The sequence below is a fragment of the Miniopterus schreibersii genome (assembly GCF_964146895.1).
Source record: "Miniopterus schreibersii genome assembly, chromosome: 18".
Lineage (NCBI taxonomy): Eukaryota > Metazoa > Chordata > Mammalia > Chiroptera > Miniopteridae > Miniopterus > Miniopterus schreibersii.
The window spans coordinates 4,643,224-4,663,581 of NC_138121.1; the positions used below are offsets into that span (position 1 = coordinate 4,643,224).

Genomic DNA, 20,358 nt, shown 5'->3' on the forward strand with positions numbered 1-20,358 from the left:
CCTGGGTGAAGGAGTTCCAGGGGAGCAGCTTGGGAGTGATTTAGATGATTTGTCATGGAAGGCAGCACAGCACGAAGATTTATTTCCTGTGTGCCTCAGTGTCCTCATCTGGAAAATGGGGACAATAACAGTAATGGCACTAATGGTACCTATTTCACAAGGCTGTTGTATTAAATTATAATTTATTAGAATTTTATAGAATATATTATATTAAATTTTATATTTTCTCATAAATCACATTAAATTATATATATTATATATATTAATTAAATTATATTATATATATATATATAAGAATAATACCTGGCACATAGTAAGTGCCCTATGGATGGAAAACAGTTATATTTGCCAGGTGTTCCCAACTTGCCTGTTCACTTTCATATTCCATATTCTCTCTCTTACACACACACACACACACACACAGCCCTCCACTCTCCATCCTGGAAGGACAGCCTCAGAAGAACAGACATGCAGAGTACCCATGAACCTGCTTTACCACCCGAGTCCTGGCTGCTAGACCAGCAAACCCTGGGAGAACTGGATGGGGGGGGGGGGCTAGACTTTCCCTCCAGGCCCTGGGATTCATTTATTTTTTTCTTAAAGATTTTTTAAATTGATTTTTAGAAAGGAAGGTAGAGAGAGAGATAGAGAGGAGCATCCATGTAAGAGCAGAACATTGATCAGCTGCCTCCTGCACGCTCCCTGCTGGGGCTCGAGCCAGCAGCTGGGGCATGTGCCCTGACCCCTCACCAGGGATCAAACTGGCAACCTTCTGTCACACAGGATGACACCCAACTAACTGGGCCACACTGGCCAGGGCCCCTGGGATTCTTTTTCTTTTTTTTAACCCTCACCCAAGGATATTTTTTCCTTTGCTTTTCAGAGAGAGGAGAAGGGAGAGAGAGAAAGAGAAACATCGACGTGAGAGACACATCGATTGGTTGCCTTCTCACGTGCCCTAGTTGGGGCAAGGGACTGAGCCTGCAGCCGAGGCACGTGCCCTGAATGGGATCGAACCTGGGACCCGTCAGTCCACAGGCTCACACTAACCGCTGAGCCAAACCAGCCAGGGTGCTCTGGGTTTCTTTAATTCACTTTATCCATTGTGTGCCTGACACTGCTGGGGACACTGCAGGGACCCAAGTGTCCCTGTGCTCACCGGGTCACAGCGCAGTGGGGGGCGCATGCCAAACGGTGCAAGAGGTGGTGGCCAGGTGGGACTTGTGAGGGCAAGGACTCTGGAGCAAGACCCCAGGGGGAAGCAGATGGCACAGAATTGGGGGAGGCGAGTGTAAGAAGGGACTGTGAACAGAGGCCTGCAGGCCGTGGGGCAATGGACAAGGGATGGCATAGCACCCGGGGCTGCAAGGGGAGCACTAACACCCCCAGACTGAGGGACGAGAGGAGGGGGTGACTTCCAGAACCTGGAGAGCATGTCTGTCTGTAAGTCCTTATTAGGGTGGCTTCCTGTTAACATTTTGATTAATAGATCCGAAATAATTGGGGTTTAAATAAGATGAATCTCTTTCTGGTATGGCAACTCTATTTCATGAGGACAATAAAAGGCCCAGGTTTCTTCTATCATGTTGCTCTGACATAGCTAGAATCTGGCCCTGGCCTGTTTAGTCCCCGACAGCTCACCTCCAGGGCATCATTCCGACCAAAGGATGGGGACAGGGGGACAGGTCCCGGGTTCACCCGGCCCACCGTCCTCCGAGTTCTTCCCCAGGGGCTCCGCGCATCACGTCCTTCTGCATCGCAGTTGCCAGACTTGAACAGCCACACGTAGCTGCCAGAGGAGCTGGGGGCAAAGGTAGTTTTTATTCTAAGTCATCATGCTAAAAATCATAGAGGATTTTTAAAATTTTATATATTTTTACTGACTTCAGAGAGAGAGGAAGGGAGAGGGAGAGAGAAATATCGATCGGCTGCCTCCTGCACACCCCCGACTGGGAATCAAGCCAGCCAGCCGGGCATTGCCCTGACCAGGAATGGAACCGACGGCCTCTCTGCATAGGGCGATACTTAACCAGCTGAGCCACACCAGCCAGGACAACCACAGAGGATTCCTAAGGAAACGTGGAAGATGGATGTTGAAGGACACTGAGCAGCCTGTTCTGCAGAAGGTTTGAAGGAACACACAGAGGTGATCAGATGAATTCACCGCTGACATGCATGCCAAGGAGCCCCAGGATCTTTGCATCACCCGTTCCAAGAGGAAGGTCTCCAGCTAGAGCCAGTCTGGTCCTCTAACCTTTCCCAAACTCTGAAATCCATATTTCCTCAGCCCCCTCTTTCCAGATGGTTCCCCAAGCCCTTAGCCTATTCCCTCCAAATAAATGTGCAGCCTGAGACATCCCTTCCCCCCAACTCCCGACGCCTCACCCACCTTCCCCAGACCCTCCAAGCATCTTGTTGCAGCATCTGTGTCTACATAACAAGAACCACCCAACACTGACTGGCTTAAAATGACAAGTTCTCCTCTCTCACTGGGGACTCAGGACTGCAGTCAGCTGTCGGCTGAGGCTAGTTATCTGATGTCCACCAGGGTGACAGTTGGTGCTGGCTGTCAGCCCAAAGCTGGGGCTGCTGACACCAGATAGGTCTTTCTTGACAGTTTCCATGTCTCTCTTTGCGTTTTGTCTGGACAGTGACTCTCCCCCTGTCTCTGTTTCCAAAGGTCTCTGTCTCCTTTTGACTCCCTCTCCCTAATTCTGCACGTTGCTCTTTCTGTCTCTGTCTCTCTGTTTCTCATCTGTACCTTTACTTCCCCCCCCCCCTGTTTCCAAATATCAGTCTCCCCACTGCTCTGTGTGTGTCTGTATGTCTATGTCTCTGTGTCAGTTATCTGTTGCCGCATAACAAACCACCCTGAAACTTGGTGGCTTCAACAACAGTGTACTATTTTTCGGGAGTCTGTGTGTTGACAGTGGCCTTTGTGTTCCACGTAGGGTTGGGTGAGGCTAGAATGTGCAAGATGTTGTCACTTGTGACTGGCAGGGGCACTGCCTGTGGTCTGGGCCACTTCACTCCTCCCTGTGGCCAGTTTGAAGAACCACAGTGGAAGCTACAAGGCCTCCGGTCACTTCCACCACATTCTGTTGGTCAAGCAAGTTACAAGATATCTTGAGATAAGGAGATTGTCCTGGATCACCTAGGTGGACCTAGATGCAATCATGTGGCTCCTTATGAGAGGGAAACAGAGGGACATTATAGGACACACAGAGGAGGAGGCCATGTGGAGATGGGCCAGAGATTTGAAGATGCTGGCCTTGAAGACTGGAGCGATGTGGCCATGAGCCAAGCCATGTCCCAGCCCCCAGAACGGGGAAGAAGCAGGGGATGTATCTTCCCTGGAGCCTCCAGAGGGAATGCAGCCCTGGTGACACCTTGAGTGCAGCCCATGGGGACTGATTTTGTGCTTGTAGCTTCCAGAACTGTGAAAGAATAGATCTGTCTTGTTGCAAGCCACTGAGTTTGTGCTAATTCGTTACAGCAGCCACAGGAAACTTATACACCGTCTTTAGAGTGAATTCACTACTGCCTTTGTCTCTTAGTTTCTATGTATCTCTATATCTTGAACCAGTTTTCCAGAGAAACAGAACCAATAGGATGTGTAGATAGATAGGTAGGTATAGATAGGGACTTACTTTTAAAAATTGGCTCGCGTGATTGTGGGGACTGGCAAGTCCAAACTGTGCAGGGCGGGCCAGCAGGCTGAGACTGACGCTGCAGCTCAAGTCCAAAGGCAGCCTGGAAGCAGAATTCCCTCTCTCCGGGGACCTCAGTCTTTTCTCTGAAGACCTTCAACTGATTAGATGAGGCCCACTCACATTATGGAGGGTAATCTGCTTTACTGGTTTAAATGTTAATCACATCTGAAAAACACCTTCACAGCAACATCTGAATGAAAGTTTGACCAAACATCTGGGCACCAAGTAGACATGTACAATTCACCATCACAGGGGGATCTTGTCTCCCCTGTGCCCTCTCTCTGTCCATCCACCATGTCCCTGTCTTAGGCTGGGCTCCACAGAAGCTGGCCTGAGGCAAGGATGGGCCACAAGTGGTTTATTTGGGAGGTGATTCCAGGAGACACTGGAGGGGAGACAGGGAAGGAAGCCATTAAGGGCTGTGCTGATGAGCAGGTCCCCTCCTGCTCAGCACAATGGGGACCGCTGGGGACTGTAGAACCCTCTCTGGGTGCCCAACCTGAGGGTGAGGAATTGGAGTATCTATCCACTAGCCCCTGGATGCTGATGGGCAGGCTGCTTTCAGGGGTTGACTCTCAGAACTCCTCCCCCACCCCCGCCACAGCTGGAGAGCACACTGGGGGGGGCGGGGCCAGTGTGGGGAGCAGCTGTTGGCTCACAGGGGTCCGAATGGGGCATCCACAGTCCACGAGCCTCACTGCCTCTCTGTTCCAATGGGAAAGTGCATGGGCACCATCGAGGGCAGGCACGGCTGTGCCAGGTCTCCCCTCTCCTGGCCACGCGCCCCCAGCTGAACGCACAGGGAACAGGGAAGGGTGGGCTCCAGGCAGCTCCTCTGCATCCCGCCCCCCCCCCAGGCTTGGAGTCTGACTCTAACGAGGACCTGCAGGTTCTCAGGCTGTGGGGGAGAAGGGGTGGGGGCTCCGACTCGGTGCCTCCAAGGTATTTGCTCTCTTTCGCTCCCGCCTCCCTGGTCCCTGCCCTCTCCCCGCAAGTTTCTCCCCGGAGGTGGAGGGAAGGAAATGTCAGAGATGATGGATGGAGAGGGGGCAGCTGGGGTCAGCAGAGGAGGGACCGAAGGGCTGGAGGGGAGAGGAACAGAAAAGGGGGGAGGGGCCACAGAGGAAAACAAACCGAGATGGAGACAGAATTAGAAGAGACTTGAAACGCCAGGCCCGGGGGGAGAGGAAGGAGGGAGCGGGATGGGGCAGAGCCGGCGCCCGAGGGTTAGAGTAATCCCCCCCAAACCCGCACAAAGCCCGAGGGGCGGCTGCCGGGGACGCGCAGAGAAACCCAGAGATGAAAAGGCGTTGGGCCTACACTCGGGACCAGAGCGGGGTGAAGGGGGGGAGGGAGACACACACACACACACACACACACACACACACACACACACACACACGGGACCCAGGCCTGGGGCACAGAGGCAGAGATGGAGAGGGAGAGAGACAGAGGCCCCCGGAGACAGAGAGACAGAGACAGAGAGACAGAGAGAATCAGAGACAGAGACAGAGACAGAGAGATAGAAAAAGATGGAAGAAAACACATGAGACAGACAGATGGACGGACAGGACGGACAGATGCGGGCCCGCACACAAGACAGGGAGGGCCGAAGTGGGAGAGGGAGAGGAAGTGGGGGAGAGACCAAGAGGAGGGGGGAGGGAAGTGGAGAGACCCAGAAAAGGGACCCAGGGGCACAAAGAGCAACGAGCCGAAGCCAGCAGACGCCCAGGACGGGCAGGGCCCGGAGGGCAGGGCTGGGGTGGGAGCCCCCCGCCCCTCCTCCGCCCGGGTCAGGCCGGTCCCCCGGCCGCCTCTGCCCAGCCATGGCTAATGCTATGATTGCTTGGCGGGGCGGCAGGCAGCGGGTGACAAATGAGCCGCCCGAGTCACCAGCCCCCGTGATGGATGGCCCAGGGGCCAGCGGAGGGGCGGGCGCGGGGGGGGGGCTCCCCCAAGATAAATGTTCCCTTCTCCGGGAGCAGGGCCAGGCAGGGGAGGAACTGGGGATTGGGGCGATGCACTTATGAAAGGTCTGGGCAGCAGGGGGGAGCGAGGGCCAGACAGGAAGGAAGAAACCCAGGGACAGGGAGGGGGGACACAAAGGCCCAGAGACAGAGGTCCCCAGATATAGAGTGGGGGGAGGAGGGAGGGAGAGAGACTGAGAGGGAGAAAATAAGATATAGTGAGAATAAGAGATACAGAGAGATGGAGACGGAGACACACAGAGACAGAGAGAAAGAAACACAGATAGAGAGAAAACGATGCAGGTAGAGACACATGAGACAGACATCGAACAGATAGACACACACCCAAGACAGAAACAGACCTAGAAGGCACCTGGGCAGAGATACAGATCCTTGGAGAGCCCTAGAGGGAGGGAGGAGGGGAGGAGGGAGGGAGACACAAACACAGAGCTGATGATAAAGAGGGGAAACTGAGGCAAGAGCTAGCTGACCAAGAGAGAAGACAGGAGGGGGCCCTGAGCAGCTCCTCACTCACCCTCTCAGCTCCTAGAGCCTCTGAGGGCAGATCCTGGGGGTCCCTGGGGGTCTCCAGGGGTGGGAAGACTGAGGTGAGCAAGAGGGTCCTACCCAGGTCACTGAGAGGGCCACAGCCAAGCTGGGGGGAATCTGTGTTGGGGAGACCTGGGAGGTCCCCCAGATGTATTCATGGAGGGATCAGTGGGGTGGGTATGGATGAAGCCTTCCCATCTATAAATGGGGCAGGGGGAGCCTGGAGGGTGAGACCCCTCCCAGGGCCACTATTCATTTGGGACTCCCATGCTGGCACCCAGGGGCCCAAACCCACCCTCACAGATGCAGCCACACTGGGGTCAGCAAACCCAGACCCGGGCCTGGACCCCATCAGCTCCCTCCCCTGAGGGTCCAAAGACTATTTAGAGAGACATCTGGGCAGAGGAGGCTGAGGTCAGAGAGAGAGATGGGACTGGGGGGGGGGGGGTCTGTCCTGCACACACAGACAGGGAGGGGAGTGAGAAAGCCGGCTGCCCCGCCCTCCAGACCTCGCCTGTCCCACCCGTTTTTCTCTCAGACTCTGATTTTTTTCCCTTTCCAATGTCTCGCTCCTCTTTAATTAAAAAGATTTATGCCCAGGAGTCCAAGCTCCTCCCCGCCCTCGTTGTGGAGGCAGGAGGGTCCTGAGCTCAGAGCTTCGTAAGAAACAACCCTTTTCCTCCCAGTGACATCCCCTCACTGGCCCCCCTGGGCCCTCACCCAGTGAAGACAAAGTCGCCTCCATTCATCAGTCCCCTCACCCCTCACTGGGACTGTCACTCAGGCCACACTCCTTGTTTGCAGAATCAGCTTGGGCAAGGGGACCTCAGTGTGGACGCACAGTGAGGCTGGGGGCCCAGACCCCTGGCTCCCCACCCTGAACCTCAGCTGAGGGCCTTGTTGGGGAGGGGCACACAGAAGAGCTTTGTGTCTTTAATTAAAAAGTGATTTAAATTAATTTTCTGCTCCAAAACCCCTACCTGGGGGGCAGGGGTGTGTGGCAGTGATTAAAGCTCCCCTTCCCCCTGCTTCCTTAAAGGGCCAGTGCCACCCATGGGACAGCCACCTCGTATACAAGGGATTCTGGGGGAGCACCAAGGCCCCCCAAGTCCTGGCACCTCTAGTTTAGCTGGTTCCCCATTACCCCCTCAACCCAAACTTGTCCAGCAGATGGGGAGACTGAGGCTCGGGGAGGGAAGACCCTTCCTTGGCTTCCCCCACAGCCCCCCTACTTGCCCTCTCCGGCTGGGCAGTGCCTCTGTCCTAACTCCCACCCCTCAGGCTGTGCCTCCAGCCAGCTCACCCCTGACCCTGGCCTGGTTTTGTTTAATTTCCCCAAGATGAGAGTATGAAGGAGGAGCAGGTTGCCGCAGAGGTAGAGCTGTTTATGAGGGTCGTAAAAATATCCTTAGAGCCCAGCAGGGGAGGCGCACTGCCTGGCCGGCTCACCCTCCACCTCTGTCTGCTTCCCTCTCTCCGAGTCTCTGTCTCTCTCTGGTCTCTAAGCCCCTCTCTCTGGATCTCTGTGCCCCCTCACTGGGTCTCTGTCCCTCTCTTCTGGTCTTGTGCCCTTCTCTGGGTCTCTGTTCCTGTTCCCTTCTCTCTGGATCACTGTCTCACTTCTCTTTGTCACTGTCCCTCTAGAGTGATGGTTTGTAACTTTTGGGGAGTAAAGTTTTCTCTTTGTGAAAATAGGATGAACACTATAGGCCATCCTCCTGGGGCTGGGGGGACATGTAAGCACCAAGCCCACAAGTGTCCTGGTGCACATTTGCACACACACACACACACCAGGAATCCAAGGGCACCAGAAGATAAAGACACTTAATGTAGAATGAATCCCAGGCTCTTCTCCCCCTCCCCCTCTCCTGCCCTCACTGGCCTCCTGGAACACATCAGGCACATCCCTGCCCCAGGGCCTTTGCACCCCCTGTTTCCCCCTGCCCGGAATGATCTCACCCCAGATACCTGCACAGTTCCCTCACCCTCTTCAGAACTCTGTTCAGATGTCACCTCCTCTGAGGACTTTCCCTGTCCAGCTTATACACCATGCCCCTGTCCTTACTCGGCTTTCCTTCAGAGCACTTGTCACTCCAGGCGTTATTTTATACTTATACATTTATTTACTTGACTGTTCTTTCTCCCAGTCCCATCCCAAATAGAATGTAAGTGCCCACAAGGTCAGGAAGTTTCTCTTATGGTCCCTGCTATATCCCCAGAGCACCACCCGGCACATAGTAGGTGCTCAGTAAGCGTTGCACAAATCTGTACCTCATTAGAACTCCAGTTTCAAAGGCTGTCTGGTCCCAGCCTCCTCCAGGAACCAGGTAAAAGCTGGGGTCCTTCTCTCCAACATCTCTGCAGCCAGTCGCATCACTCACTCTGGGTTTTGGAGATTCCACAAACTCCCTGGGGGCAGCCGAGGAGACTTCAGGCTAAGAAACTTCTAACAGGCAGGAGTCAAAAATGGCCAGAGGGTCAGAGTGATACCTCGGCCGCATGCACACAGCCACAGCCTGCGCTGGCACTGCCCTCAGAGCCCCAGATACTGTTATGCACAAACTGGGGCACACCCCCTCCCCATACTCACCCCATATTCAGACAGAAATAACTCTTGCAGTCACTCCTGCAAACACACACAGCCAGGCGTGGGCCAACCCGGGGCACAGACACAGCTGGACACACGCACAGGTGGCTTCAGACTGGGGTGGGGGGGGGAGGGTCCTTGTCTCCCGGGGGGGGGGGGGGGGAGTTGGGGGGGGCAGAGCAAGAAAAAAACTAGAATATGGGCGCTCGATTACTTCCAGTCCCTGGTTCTCTCCTCTCCTGTTTCACAGAGAACAGAGAGGTCGAGGGGAGCCGGACCGGAGAGGTCCCACGGGGGTGGGGGAGGGGAGAGGCGCGGAGCGGCCGAGACGCGTGGGGCAGAGGTGGGAGGGAGGCAGAGACAAAGGGAAAGAAATGGAGAGAGAGAGGCTCGAAGGTGTAGGAAAAAATAGGGATCCGGGGAGATGGAGAGAGAGAGACAGAGGAGGGCGCGGAGCGCGGAGGACAGGGGGACAGAGGGACAGAGGGACAGGGGGACAGAGGGGCAGAGGGACAGAGACCTGTGGCAGCCGAGGGAGAGGGAAGGCGGAGAAGACCCCGAACGGGGGCTGGGGGGGGGACAAGGGAGAGGAAAGCGGGAGGGGGGGAGATTAGGCGCCCGGAGACTCCGATACAAAAGCAGCCCCCACCCGGAGCGGGGCCGGCCCGGGCAGGCGGAGGAGGCTGCGGGCGCCGCCGGCGGACAGCGGGTTAAGCATCTCCGCGGTGGAACTTCCGGATGTGACCACAGGGAGAGGGAGAGACCCGGGGAGAGGAGAAGGAGAGAGGAGAGAGGAGAAGGAAGGAGGAGAGGGGAGAGGGGAGGGGAGAGGGGAGAGGGGAGAGGAGAGGGGAGAGGGGAGAGGGGAGAGGGACGGCCGGGCGCCTGCATCCCTCCGGGCCGCGCGCGCCCGGACCCCGCACCCGCGCGGGAAGCCCCGCCGCCCCCGCCGCCCCGGCCCGGCCGCCTGCTCTCCCCCCACCCCCGTCCCTCGCCCCTCGATCTGTTTGTCTCGAGCTGGTTCGGTCCTCCCAGGACCCGGGGAGGGGCTGGGGGCCCCAGGGAGGGGGCCTGGGGCGACCCTCCCAGGCTTCTCGCCCCTTCCCTCGCTGGCATGAGCCCCCGGCTGTGACCCCCGCGGGGGGAGGGGGCTGGGGGTCCATGCTCGCGGCCTCCGCACCGCCGGGCGCCTGCCACTGACGGCGGCGGGGGTGGGGGGGCCGGGCACCCAGCCTCCTGCCCCACCCCCTGGCGTCGGCACCGCGGGCGGCTGGGGGCCGCTGCCCCCGGCTGCGCCCTGCCCTCCGGCCAGGCCCTGGAGGGACCCGGGAGCTGCCGCCGGCATCAGCCCATGGCCCGGAGGGTAGGTCTGAGCGCGGGCAGCCCCGTGCCCCAGCGCGTCTTCGCCTCCCCCACTCCCCCACACCCCCACCCCGCGCTCTGGTCCGGTCAATCCCATCCCGCCCTCTCCCCATCTCTGTCTCTGCCTCCCGCCCCCTGCCCCCGGGTTCCCCCACTCTGTCCCTCCGTCTCCCCTCCACCGCAGGCCCTTTATCCTACCCCCTCGCTTCCTTTCCTGCCCCCTTCCCATCCCTCTCCTTGCTCTACTTTTGTTCCCAGGTCTCGGAGGGTTCAGGGTGGGGACGGTGCTGGGAGGGGTGGGTCTCCCAGTAGGGCCCCTCTCACCTCCCCCTTATGTCCTGGGGATGGGCCAGATCGCGGGAGACGCGCGAGGAGGTGAGTGGGCACCTTGGGGGTGGAGGGGACGCAAGGAGCAGGATGCGGGAGCAGCGGGGAGCAGCGGGGAGCAGCGGGGAGCGGTGAACGCAACTTCAGAGCTCGGGAGAAGTTAGCAGAGGGACCGGCGCGGGGACAGGCAGGCAGAGGCCCCCCCACCCCCGCGCCTCCTTCCAGTCCCTTGGCCTCGTCGAGCCTCAGTTTCTTCATCTCCAAGAAAAGGGTTTGACCTGGGCGCTTGGAGCCCCGGGGCTTCCCCCGCGCGCGGGCTCCTGCGATGACCCGACACAGACAGAAATCTCGCCCGGATGCCTGTGGTTTCTCTTGGGGGTTGTTTGCAAAAGTGAGCTCGTGCGGTTGTGGGTTTTCCGGGGTGTTTTCCGTTCAACAAGAGTTTATTGAATGTGTGCCAGGCACTGTGCGAAATGTCTCATCCATTTATTCATTCCTTCCTTCATTCATTCCTGTGCCTGGCAGTGGGCTTTGGGGGTGTGTGTGTGTGTGTATGTGTGTTGGCCTCACGTGGTGAGTGGGATGTGACAAGTTGTGCATATTTGAGAACTGAAGTGAAATTGAAGCGGGGAGACTGTGCGCACGTTTGTGTACAAACAATGCGCTGTTTTCACGGGAAGGTCTGTAGTGAAAACCTCTCCATCTGCCCCTTTCCCTGGATCTTCTCTCCGGCTCGGCCTGCCTACGTTCCCCTCTGCCTCTGCACCTCTCTCTTTATCTGTCTCTCTTTTTGCCTTTCTTTCTATCGACCTACCATAGCATTTCTCTCTCTCTCTCTAAATCTCTGTCTCTCTCCAAATCTCTCTCCACGGCTTTCTCCCCTTCTTGCTCCCCTCATTCTGTGAGCAGCTGGCAGTTACCAGCCAGCTGGCCCCTGACTCCCCCTCCTGATCCTCAGACGGAGACCTGGGTCTGTCTCTGTCCTCCGGACCTTCCTATCCTCACCTCGGGAATCTCTGATGGGACATATGTCAGAGTCCAGGGCTACAAGAGAAGACCGTGGGACAGGGCCCTCAGTTCTACACAGCTCTGTGGGACATGGGGGAACTGGGGGACTGAGGGGCATGGCTGGGACACTTAGGGGACAGAGGGCAGGTTCCTGTGGCAGGGAAAGGAAGTGTTTTGGGTCCCCAGACCAGGTTTCTTGCTGGTGCCGATGCCTCCCTTTTGCCTCCCCCAGTATGATGAGCTGCCCCACTACCCAGGCATCCTGGACGGCACTGCGGCCCTGGCCGACTTCTCGGAGGCAGGGCCTCCGGCACCCACACCAAGAGCCCCTGGGCCCTATGGCCCCCACCAGCCCCCTCAGCCCCGGCCCCCGGGCGTGGACAGTGATGGCCTGAAGCGGGCGAAAGATGAGATCTACGGGTGAGTGGGGACGGGGCTGGGAGCTCCCAGGGCTCTCAGAAGGCGGGCCTTTCTCTCTCTTTCTCTGACTCTATCGCACTCTGTCTGTCTCTCTAACTCCACCTTCTGGGTCTCCTGTCCTCTCCCAACTGGGAGGACCCTGGCCTCCCCTCATGAACTCTCCCCTCTCCTGCTTCCTCCAGACACCCACTCTTCCCGCTGCTGGCCCTGGTCTTCGAGAAATGTGAACTGGCCACCTGCTCGCCCCGTGATGGGGCTGGCGCTGGGCTGGGCACACCCCTGGGCAGTGACGTCTGCTCCTCCGATTCCTTCAATGAGGACATTGCAGCCTTTGCCAAGCAGGTGGGCACCCCCACAGCCACACTCCAGGGCAGCCGGGGAGGAGGCGGGCGGGAAGCAGGATGTGCCCTCCTGACCTCTCTCTTCCTCCCAGGTCCGCTCCGAGAGGCCCCTCTTCTCCTCCAACCCGGAGCTGGACAACCTGGTGAGACCTGAGCCCCCCGCCATGCCCCCTCCTGCACGGGGGTCTCCTGTCCTGCCCTCCCATAGCCTTGGGGCTGGCTGGGGGACCCGCATTCTCACGCGGTGGTGACTTGCCCGTTTGCAATGCAGTATAGCCTAGAGAACGCAGGCCGACGCTCGAGTTCGAATCCCAGTTCTGCCACATCCCAGCTCCCTGAACCAGGACAAGTAGTTCATCTCCCTGGGCCTCAGTTTCCTCATCTGTAAAGTGTACCTCGTAGTAGTTTCTACCTTGTAGGGCTCTTGTGAGGATTTAATGAGTTAATGAAAGTCACGTGCTTAGAACAGTGCCTGGCACAGATTCAATAGGCGTCAGCTGTTCTACCTGGAGGACAGGGGCCACCCCAAAACTAGTGCAGGGACTTAGCTGCACAGGAGAGAGGAGAGAGAAGCTGGGGAGGAGAGGCAGAGGGAGGACTCCTGGCTCCTTCAGGTCCCAGCTCCCGCCGGGGCTTCCTATTGGCTGAACCCTCTGGCAAAGGCCTCTGGGAAATGTAGTTTTCGGGCGAAGGTGGGCCTCGGAGGGGAGGGCAAGCAGGCAGAGGAGAGGGTATTGTTGCTGCGGAGTGCGGTGCTCACGCCTCTGTGCTGGGTCCTGTTCTGTCCCTTGCACCTCTGGCTCCTCTTTCTCCATCTCTGACACAATCTAACGCCCTCTTCCCGAAACTCTGGGTCTCCGGCTCTATTTCTCTCTGCCCCTGTCTCTTTGTCTTTGTCTCTCTTTGCTCTCTGTGCCCTTGTCATTCTGTCTCACTGTGTCCCTTTGTCTCTTCTCTTCCCTCCTTTGCCCCCTCCTCCTCCTCTTCTCTCTCTTGCCCTCCGTCCCTCCCTCCCCTGCCTCTTCCTGGCTGTTTTCAGATGATACAGGCCATCCAGGTGCTCCGGTTCCACCTGCTGGAGCTGGAGAAGGTGAGTGCGCCTCACTTGCCCTCACACCCTCTCTTGCCCCCACCCCTCCCTCTCTCACCCTCCAACCCCCAGGCTCTCTCCTCACTGGAGTTGGAGCAGAATGCCACCCTCTTTCCCGTACACCCCAGCCCTGGCTCCCGGGTGGCCCCCCCAGTACCCCGGTGCCCCCTCAGGTCCACGACCTGTGCGACAACTTCTGTCACCGCTACATCACCTGCCTCAAGGGAAAGATGCCCATCGACCTGGTCATCGAGGATCGGGATGGCGGCTGCAGGGAGGATCTTGAGGACTACCCGGCCTCCTGTCCCAGCCTCCCAGACCAGGTGTGCCCGGGACCGGGTGTCAGGCATCGCCTACAACCAAAGATGAGCCAAGTAGCGGGGTTGCAGCGTGAGAACACACACACGCACACACATCCTGACAGTGAAGACACACATTGTCACACAAATAGGACAACCAAGCCCTTCACCACAGCCATAAACTTTGTGATAGTCAGATACAGCCCCATGGCTGACAGCCATGCTCAGAACCCGCTGCATGTCTCAGCTCCACCCATGCAATAGCCACGCCGCAGCCACCTCCTCTCCAGGGACAACTGTGTCATCTTGGGCACAGATGTAGGCACTCGTACTGCATGTCACACCACAGACTCAGGACAGCTTCAGGAACACCCACAGCATGCGATCGAATCCAGGGCTGGAACAGTTACAGGTGACAGTCACATCCATACTTAGAAGCCTTCAGGCCTGATGGCTCTGCCGTTTGCCCACAAGCCACCCCCAATCACTCGAACGACCCTGGAGACTTCCCTGAGCTGTCATGTCTCGGTTGTGCCCCAGCCAGACACAGATGATGGGTCCTATAGGGAAGGGCTGTTTATAAGGCAGCGGGCAGGGTCTAGGACAAACACTGGGACAAGCGGGGCACACCAGCATGCCAGCGGCTCTTTCTTCTTTAATTTTTTTATATTTTATATATATCTTTATTGATTTCAGAGAGAGGAAAGGAGAGGGAGAGAGAAAGAGAGAGAAACATCAATGATGAGTCATTGATCGGCTGCCTCCTGCACGCCCCCTACTGGGGATCGAGCCCGCAGCCCGGGCATGTGCCCTGACCGGGAATCGAACCTCAATCTCCTGGATCCTAGGTCGATGCTCAAAGGCTGAGCCACGCCGGCTGGGCCCAGCGGCTCTTTCCATTGCCCCACACCCAGCCTGCCTCCCAACAGTGAACTGAACCCGAAGCCGAATGATAAAGAAGTCTTGGTGCTGTGCTGGTGGGTTGGCCTCCCAGGGCACGGAGCTGGGGCAGAGGGTGGACCCAGCACGTTGTCAAGTTCCTCAGGGTGTTTGGATAAAGAGAGCACAGTCCCAGGCTCCTGGTCGGCAGTTCTGAGACCCCCGGGTCTCTACAAACTGGAAGTTGTTTGTTTTCCTCCATAAGTTTAGTGCAAACTCATTTGGCAGCAAAATCTGACCTGAACTAATGAGAGGCTATTTATAGCCTTTATTTATTCCACCTAGTTAAATATTCATCCGTTTTGCTGCAGAAATGCTAATGAGCTTGATGACGAGGTTATGCCCCAGACCCTGCTGGGGTGTTGTGAAGTCCACAGCGTGTGCACTGACTTATCATCTAAAAATGCGACAAGTTCTGAATTCTGAGCCACCTCCATCCCCAAGGATCTCGGATAAGGTGCCATAATCTGTATAAACTCGTCTTTGCTGAGTGATTGCTGTGCCTTCGTGTAAATGAACTCATTGAGTTTCCACACTCTGTGAGACAGTAATAGTCCTCCATTATCCAGCTGAGGAAACTGAGGCAGAGGGAGGTGAAGTGATTTGCCCAAGGTCACACAGCCAGCAAAGAGACAGGGACAGGCTTTCCAGCCAGGAGTCTCAGCTCCAGAGCCTGTGGTCAGCTATCTCAGCTATTGTGCTATGATTTCCAACTCCTGTTTGTTTTTTTAAAGAATTTTGTATTGATTTTTAGAGAGAGGGAGGGAGAGGGAGAGAGAGAGAAACATCAACATGAGAGCAAAACATCAACCAGTTGCTTCCAACATGCCCCCTTACTGGGAATCGAGCTTGAAACCCGGGCATGTACCCTGACCAGGAACCAACCAACAACCTTTTGGTGCACAGGATGGTGCCCAACCAACCGAGCCACACTGGCCAGGGCTGACTTCCAACTCTTGTTTTCCAGAATAACACATGGATTAGAGACCATGAAGATAGTGGGTCTGTACATTTAGGGACCCCGGGTCCATCCAGCGGGGGCCTGGCCTCCCAGAGTGGGGACAACTCCAGTGACCAAGGTGAGAAGCTTGGAAGGTAGAAGGGAAGTGTGGGAGTCAGCCTGAGGATTGAAGTTAGACACCAAGTTGGACTTCCAAGGGGGCAAGGACGGCTGGGGTGTGGAGTAGTGTCTTGGGTGAGGGTTCTGGGCCTCTCCGGTTCCCCCCCTCACTGTCCACAAGCACAGCACGCCTCTCCCCTCTCAGGAGACGGACTAGACACCAGCGTGGCCTCTCCCAGTTCCGGGGGAGAAGATGAGGAGCTGGACCAGGAGCGGCGGCGGAACAAGAAGAGGGGCATCTTCCCCAAGGTGGCCACTAACATCATGAGAGCCTGGTTGTTCCAGCACCTCTCGGTGAGAGCCATCACCCCGGGGCCGGGTGGGCACAGAGAGAGAGGAAGAAGGATGGCCCACAGAGACTGAGGCCCGGAGAGACCCAGAGATGGGAAACTGAGGCAGGGGGAGTATTGAGGGAGAATTTCAAGGAGATGGGACTGGCCAGGAAAAAAAACGCCCTGAGCGCTACCTGTGTGCCAGGCGCTGCTAAGGGCTCTTACCTCACTCAGTCCTTCCCAACCCACCCACCCGTTCATCTGACCATTGGCCCAGCTACTCACCCCCCATCAATCATCCGCCGTCCACCAAGCATGCTGTGTGAGGGCAGGGCTGTGTTAACCCCATTCTGCAGATGAGCAGAGGGCCCAGAGGTCTCGGGAGGGTTGAGTTAGAGCAAGACAGAGACCAGGAGAGACTGAGTTACAGGGATAGGGGGAGGGCGAGGGAGAGGAGGGGGGAGAGGCATAGAGAAAGAAATTGGGACAGGGAGAGCCGCACACAGGGCCCTGACAGAGGCTCAGAGAGGCTGGTGCTGAGTTTTACCTCCTTTCCTGGCAATGGAGCCCTGTCCCCAAGCTCCGTCTTTCCCGAATGAGAGCTGGCCAATTAGCCTCTAATTGCTGCAAGAGGAGGGGGCGCCCACGGGTGTAATTGCCCGAAGCTTGGCTCTGCTTCCTTTGGTTGGGCCCCGGGGAGCCCGGAGAAGCTCAGCCGAGCTGGCTCTTCCAGCCCCTGCTGCAGCCTGGGCTCGCCAGCCATCCTCGGGGACCTGGCGGGCCAGGCCTTGGGGATCAGATGGTGGCCCGGCAGGCAGAGTGACTCTTGCTGATGGCCACAGCACCCGTACCCCTCGGAGGAGCAGAAGAAACAGCTGGCGCAGGACACCGGACTCACCATCCTGCAAGTGAACAACTGGTGAGGGGCCCCGGAGGCGGGGGCAGCGCTTGGGGAGCCCGGGGTGGGCGGCCGGGCGCTGTCCGCGGTGCTGAAGGAGCCCGGAAGCCCCTGGAGACTCTCCCCCCTCGCGCCTTTCCCTCCCCATCCCAGCCCTGTCTTCCCCGCTCTCCTGTCTCTATGTTCACCTCTGCCTCCCTCCTACACCCCCTTTACACCCTCCTCCATTTCCACGACCCCCTCCCAGGTTCATTAACGCCCGGAGACGCATTGTGCAACCAATGATAGATCAATCCAACCGCACAGGTACAAGGAGAAAGTGGGGAGAGGGGGCCTAGTGCTCCTGGGGGAGTTCAAAGCCCGGACCCAGGCATCGTGGGGCTCAGGCTGCACCCCTCAACCCCCCTCGCAGGGCAGGGTGCAGCCTTCAGCCCAGAGGGCCAGCCCATGGGGGGCTACACAGAAACACAGCCACACATGACTGTCAGGCCACCAGGTAAGGCCCCGCCCCTTAACTAAGCCACGCCTCCAGCAGGCCAGGCCCCTCCTCCAGGTGAAGACGCCGCAGCTTCTGGGATTAGGTTCATGAATAATGAATACAGTGCCTCATTTGCATAACAGGGCAGCAGATTTCCAGGTGCCCACCTTCCTCATAGAGTTCGCTTCTTCTAGGCTCTGCCCACCTGTTGGAAAGCTCCACTTTCCCTTAAATGACCAGCACCATCTTCGATGACTCAGTCTGTCTTAAGAGAGGAACCTCCTGAGACAAAGGGGCAAGAGGGACTTGGGGCAAATGGGGGTGTCTGGTGAAGACCCACTGATCCTCTTTTGTCTTCCAGGATCTATGGGGATGAGTTTGAACTTAGAAGGAGAGTGGCATTATCTATAGAAGCAGGATTCAGGAGAAGTGTGAGTGTCCCACGTCGAGGGGTGCTGGGTTGGGGGCTGTGCAGCTCTCAAACCTTTGTCAGACCTCTGGACTCCAATAGTGGACCACCCAGAGCAGGGGCAGTTTGGCTGCCTGAACCCACGGTTCCCCAAGGCTTGGTGGGAAGATGATTCATTCATCCATTCATCCATCTATCCATCTGTCATCCATCTATCCATACATGCATGCCCTGACATGCCTCAGTTAGGTTCCTGCTCTTGAGAAGATTCTGGGCTTGTGAGGGAATGGACATCAGAACCAGTGCAACAGCTGAAACAATAAAACACATGTCGCTCAGAGGAGGAAGTCATCAGCCATCTCCGAGATACCAGGGAAGAGTTCATGGAGGAAGTGGCTTCTGGGTGGGACACTGAAGGATGAGTAGGAGTCCAGTGGGGAAGACAGACCCATCCCATACAGTGATGGACTAGAGTGAGTAGGGCTGGGATGAAGGAACCCAGGAACTGAAGGAGCCCAGAGAAGAGATCGGGCCCAGGCTGGGAAGTTCAGGGAGGACTTTCTGGAGGAAGAGGCTTTGAAGCTGAGGCCAGGACAATAGAAGCAGTGAGGCAGGGGAGAAGGAGAGATGGACAGATTTGTTCAGAGCCTGGCTGGTCAGTGAGGGTCTCAGCTCAGCTCTGACAAGTCCAGATAGGGGTGTCAGAGGACCTCTGGGATCAGGAGTGATGGAGGGGGCTTCTCATCCTACTTCCCAGGGGGCTATCTTTTCCTCTGCTTTTGCTGCATCTCCCCACTCGTCTTTTTCTCTCTGTCTCCCTCTCTCCTTGTCTTTCTTTGTCTTAACTGTCTCCTTGTCTCTTTTTTCATCTCTTTCTCTCTCCCTCTCTTGTGAGTTTGTGGCCAGGGACAGGTTCTTTGTCTCCTGCCCCCTCTCTCTCTACAGCCTTCTCACTGTGGGGCTGGTGGGGACTGCTCAGAAGGGCTGATGTGGGGCCAGACCCCCTCCTCACCTCCTGACTTGGCCTCTACTCCCCTCTCCACAGACTCCAGTCTCCAAACTGTGACCAGCAGGCTAACACCTGGTTCCGGTCCCCAACTCTGGCTTCAGGCCCCATCTCCTGTGGCCCTCCCACTCAACACCTACCTCCCTGGGGCCTACCTGGGACATGGGGAGCCTGAGTGCCCACTCGAGGGTCTCTCAAGGACAAAGACAAGGCCTCTAGGCTCTGTGCCCCACTTCTGCTCTCACTTCTGCCCTCACTTCTGCCCAGAAGCAGAGCTGAGATCCTGGGTCATCAGAAGATGGTGGCTGGGGACCCCCACCTCCAGGACAGAGATGGAATTGGGGGTGGACTGGGGCTGTCAGGGGAGGAGGGTCGCCCGGATCCGATATTGGGGAGGTTCCCTTCATCCTCCTAACCCACTCCCCTCCTCTCTCCCTCTTCTTTCTTCTCTGATGTCTTCTACTTTTTTTTTTAATGATAAATCTTAAAAGCCAAAAGCAACCAGTCTGAGTTCTTGTGTCTCTTCTAAGATTCAAATTCTCATCGATTTGAAGCTCATAAATCCCTCATTACAATACTAATACTCTTTATCCTGCTCTGTACTCCATGTGTATCAGTCAGCTATTGCTGTGTAACAATCCCTAAGCTTTATGGCTCAAAATGCCCACTGCTTTTTAGCTCATTATTCTCTGGGTTGGTATCTTAAATTAGGCTCAGCTAAGCAGGTCCTGTGGTTTCAGCAGGGCTCTCTTGTGTGTCTGTGGCCAGGGACAGGTCATCAAGGGGGCCAGCTTGCTGGCAGCAGGGGCAACAGGAGTGACTGGGCCATGTGGTAACATCAGCTGGTAGGCTGTTGGGTTTGTTCACATAGAGGCTTGATTGGACTCCAAGAGAGAGCAGAAGGGCCCAAGGCTTCTTGAAGCCCTGGCTCAGGTCTGGCATACAGTTATCTTGGTTCCATTCTCTTTGCCACCATAGGTCTCATCTGTCCCATGGGAGATAGATGGGCAGGCTGGGCATGAACAGCCTTAACTGGTGAAAGTGGTGCTGTCAGACATGGGTTCAAATCCTGCCTCTGGAACATAACAGCTAGGTCTCAGTCTCTGCATCTGGAGAGTGGGGATAATAGCAACACCTACCTCATAGGTGTGCTGTGATTAACGGAGGTATTACAGGGGAAGTGCTGAGAACAGTGCCTGGCACATAGCAAGTGCGCAAAGTCAGGAGTCATTATTTGTAACTGGAGAAACCAGCTCAGAGCTGATGGGGTGCCTGGGAAACAGGTGGAGAGCAGAGGAAGCAATCCTGAGACTCAACAGCCTTCACCTGTCACTCATTAGTTCACTCAGGCCACAGGTATTTCCCAGGCTCACACTCTGCTCATCACTTCAGTGAACAAACCAAAGACCCGTGCCCTTGGGAGCTGCCGTCCCAGGGGGGAGATGGGGAGACCTGTGTGTGCTGAGTAAAAGCGCATCGTTGGGTCTGCTAGGAGCTGACAGTGGCACAGGGCCACCCCATGGCATTTATTTACCCTTAGCTAGTGCGCGCTGTGTGCCAGGCTGTTCTAGGA

The 20,358-nt window shown here is 56.8% G+C and overlaps 1 protein-coding gene and 1 long non-coding RNA gene across 7 annotated transcripts; one reads left to right on the forward strand and one right to left on the reverse strand.

Moving 5' to 3' along the window:
• Window positions 1–1,536: 1,536 nt before the first annotated feature.
• LOC308547723 lies at window positions 1,537–8,892 on the reverse strand. The gene is made up of 4 exons (XR_013997540.1): window positions 8,820–8,892; window positions 8,501–8,675; window positions 3,651–3,889; window positions 1,537–1,801 (listed from the first exon to the last, which is right to left on the reverse strand). It is a non-coding gene; the product is annotated as an uncharacterized lncRNA (long non-coding RNA).
• A 1,190-nt stretch (window positions 8,893–10,082) lies between these two features.
• MEIS3 (Meis homeobox 3) lies at window positions 10,083–19,279 on the forward strand. Of its 6 annotated transcripts, none has more exons than XM_081118603.1 (13): window positions 10,083–10,179; window positions 11,746–11,933; window positions 12,116–12,275; window positions 12,367–12,417; window positions 13,314–13,364; window positions 13,538–13,687; window positions 15,570–15,681; window positions 15,868–16,016; window positions 16,837–16,913; window positions 17,140–17,198; window positions 17,305–17,388; window positions 17,732–17,801; window positions 18,825–19,279. In XM_081118603.1, the coding sequence occupies exons 1-12, from the start codon at window positions 10,168–10,170 to the stop codon at window positions 17,779–17,781; spliced, it is 1,143 nt and encodes a 380-aa protein (XP_080974729.1). In that variant the 5' UTR covers window positions 10,083–10,167; the 3' UTR covers window positions 17,782–17,801; window positions 18,825–19,279. The 6 variants fall into 6 exon arrangements, with proteins under 6 accessions (XP_080974729.1, XP_080974726.1, XP_080974731.1 ...); XM_081118600.1 differs by having other exon boundaries at window positions 17,310–17,388; XM_081118605.1 differs by having other exon boundaries at window positions 13,589–13,687.
• The last annotated feature ends 1,079 nt before the right edge of the window (window positions 19,280–20,358 follow it).